A 3,403-nucleotide genomic window follows, 5' to 3' on the forward strand; every position below is an offset into this window, starting at 1 on the left:
ATATTATCCTAAAACCCACATGTCTGTGTGCATTTCAACATAAAATATGCATTTTAATATATAAAAGAAAAGAAAGAACAAAATTATTGTGGCACCTAAGAGATTCGTTTTAGTGTGAGCTTTCATAGATTACAATCTACTTTCTCACACCTATAGAGCACAAGAGTTAGGCACAGGATCATATACACCGAGTACATGGTAGATGGTAGAAACCAAGTGATTAAGGGGGGGAAGGGTGACATTTAAGGGCATAATTAAGACCTATTGTGAACATCTGAAATATTGGTTATATTGTGGTATATATAGGTGGAGAAATCTGCTTCTTTGTCAATTAATACCAAGGCAGATGTATGTAGGTAGATGTAGAGGAAGCTGTTTCTAGACATTATGGTGAGGTTAGAATCATGTGAAGGGAAATAACTTTTTGGCTATAGTTATGTGCAATTTTATACCTCTTTTAGGCCATTTTTGAGACAAACACATGTTACAAGTTTTGGCAAATTATAAAAACTAAAAAGTGAACGACATTCTAATCCATGTATGAGTTTGAGAACTGATTATTTTGCTAATAAAAGGAAGTGGAACAAAATTACCAAGCATCTCTATTAATAGTCACCCACAGTCCTTAATTATTAGGCAAATTTATGAAGGATAAATCCATCGGTATCTATCGATCAAGGTGACTAAGCATTGAGAAGGGATGTATCGGGGCCAAACATCAGAGAGAGCTTATACCTTCATTTTCTGATTATGAACTATCCAGAAATATTTAGCTGTCTCCTCTGGGAAACAGGATACTGGATGATAGTCAGGTACTAGGAAAGCTACCTTCCTCCACAAGGAAAAGAATGAAAAAAAATCAAGACATCAGTCTTTTAGCCACATAGCTAGGAGTAAGTGTAATTAAACTCAACAATAGTTTAATGTCTGAACAGACATGTCTAGGATTGCATTGTTTGATGATCAGCACAATCAATTGATAAAAGTTTTCTTGGTTAGTGTACTTATGGTCTTACCCCTCTCAACAGGGTTAAAAGGCCAGGCTGAAATTTCCTCCCTAACATGTTAGTTTACAAAACTATTTTTTTTAAAAAAGATTATTCAAACATGCAGACCCTCTGCAGGAAATTCTTGACCTCTCAAATTGCTGATTGTATAACCTGGTTCCATGTTTAAAAGGCAAGACAATTTCACATCTTGAGATTTCATTGGGCTACTAGAACCATAAAACTGGAAAGGTATCATAGAATAGGACCAGCTATAGCAGTCAAGTTAGGCAAGATGTCTTGTGCGCGCTGCCCCCTGAAGGGGGAACGGAAACTCTCCCTCAAGTTCATGTTCTTCGGCCCACTTTTTTTTGACGAACACTTTGCTAGGACCTCTCACTGAAGAGACCTGAGAGCTGGCTGCATTTCCATATCCTCAGCAGGTATGCATTCATTCACTCACTCTTTTTGCTCCAGGTGAATCACTGCAGCTTTCCTTTTAAGGAGAGGCTGCATGAAAGGGAAGTGGGGGAAGGGATCGTTGAGAGCTTCTTTACCACGCCTTGTTCTTGCTCCAGGCTGAGAAGCCAAGCCAAAAGCCGATCCCAGCAGCTGAACCCAGCAAAGACTCTGACAGCTCTTCAAGCAGCTGCCTGATCCATCTTGAAGCTAGCCTCCTGCCCAGCAATCCCTTCCACTATCTTCAGGATGGCAAGGAACCACCAAGTGCAGAAAGCCAAGCTGGCCGAACAGGCCGAGCGTTACGAGGACATGGCAGATTTCATGAAAACCGTGGTGGAAGATGGGGCTGAACTCTCCAACGAAGAGCGCAACCTGCTTTCTGTTGCCTACAAGAACGTGGTGGGCTGTCAGAGGTCTGCCTGGCGAGTCATCTCCAGCATCGAACACAAGACCGAAGAAGGGGATGACAAAGCTCAGCTGGTCAACGAATATCGGGAGAAGATTGAGAAAGAGCTGAAGGGCGTCTGCAACATTGTCTTGGGTCTGCTGGACAAATATCTCATCCCGAAAGCCGGCGACCCAGAGAGCAAAGTGTTCTATTTGAAGATGAAGGGCGACTACTTCCGCTACCTGGCTGAGGTGGCCTCTGGGGATGATCGCAAGCAGATCATCGACAACGCCCGGAAAGCTTACCAGGAGGCGATGGACATCAGCAAGAAGGATATGCAACCCACAAACCCCATCCGTCTCGGCCTTGCCCTCAACTTCTCCGTCTTCCACTACGAAATCGCCAACGCTCCAGAGGAGGCCATCAAGCTGGCCAAGACGACCTTTGACGAGGCCATGGCAGACCTCCATACACTCAGCGAAGACTCCTACAAAGACAGCACCCTCATCATGCAGCTTCTCAGAGACAACCTCACATTATGGACGGCAGAGTGCTCGGGAGAAGAAGCGGGAGAGGCTGGCGAAGAGCCAAAGAACTGAACTTTTCAGATCTCCAAAATCATGGTAACTCCTGTGTCCCTCTCTCTCTCTCTTTTGTCTCCTTCTCCCTACCCATCCTGTTTTTATAAGATGTGTCTCCAGTTCCTGAAATTCCAGTTGGATTTTGACAGCAAAAGGGGACTGATTCATATGCATGGGACTCAAGCGTCTACCCAGCCCTCCTCGTGTGGCAGCCTTGGGGGTTTACCGCTGCCCCTGCACCCGGTTCTTCCTGGTATGTGACCCTTCCGCCATAGCCTCGAGCTCTTGCTTTGGTACTGCGTCCAGTTAACACAACGCTCTTACTGACTTTTCACGGAGGACTGAATTTTATATCTATATATATATATGTATTACTTTTTAATTGCTCACACACCTGCCAACCTCAGAAGTAAAAAAATGAAAAACCAGAAAATTTAAATTGCGTTTTGAATGACCAAGATAGCAAAATAGGAGCTAAACAGTTAAGCAAGAGCAGTTGTCTTTGCTTCCTATAGGACCTCTTTTTTATTATTATTCTTCGGGGTTTTCTCATTCAAGGCAAGAAGATGGCAGCTGTGGGTCTTTGACTGGGGCAGAGGAATTCTTCTGAGTGGGTTAGGAATAACAGTCTCAAGAGGGTCCTCTTTGTTATTGTGGTGTTATCGAGCTGGCTTGCTACAGTATTCTTCCCCAATAAAACTTGACTTTTCATGCTTGCCTTCTGTAGCTGTGGTCTTCAGTTTCATTTTCGGTTTTCCAGGGCAGAAGGATGTAGGGAGGGGGATGTAATACCTTGAGCCCACTCACTGGCATGCTTTAGGATGGGAACAGGAGATTCTGAAAATGCACGTGTCTAAGCAAGGAGCACAGAGAGCAGGTTGATGCATGCTAAGCAGCTTTCTCTGCTCATCTGAGATCTGAGCCACTCCTGTGAACGCCACAGGTGGGGGAAAGGTTATGTCTGAAGCAAGAGTGGCTTAACCTGA

The 3,403-nt window shown here is 44.1% G+C and overlaps 1 protein-coding gene across 1 annotated transcript; it reads left to right on the forward strand.

The window, feature by feature from the left end:
- Positions 1 to 1,459: 1,459 nt before the first annotated feature.
- SFN (stratifin) lies at positions 1,460 to 3,135 on the forward strand. The gene has a single exon (XM_020806939.3). The coding sequence runs from the start codon at positions 1,695 to 1,697 to the stop codon at positions 2,433 to 2,435; it is 741 nt and encodes a 246-aa protein (XP_020662598.1). The 5' UTR covers positions 1,460 to 1,694; the 3' UTR covers positions 2,436 to 3,135.
- The last annotated feature ends 268 nt before the right edge of the window (positions 3,136 to 3,403 follow it).

The sequence above is a fragment of the Pogona vitticeps genome, chromosome 9, assembly GCF_051106095.1.
Source record: "Pogona vitticeps strain Pit_001003342236 chromosome 9, PviZW2.1, whole genome shotgun sequence".
Taxonomy (NCBI): domain Eukaryota; kingdom Metazoa; phylum Chordata; class Lepidosauria; order Squamata; family Agamidae; genus Pogona; species Pogona vitticeps.

What these genes read in the sequence shown, in the direction of transcription:
- SFN (XM_020806939.3), top strand. Translation starts at nt 1,695, where the DNA reads ATGGCAAGGAACCACCAAGTGCAGAAAGCCAAGCTGGCCGAACAGGCC.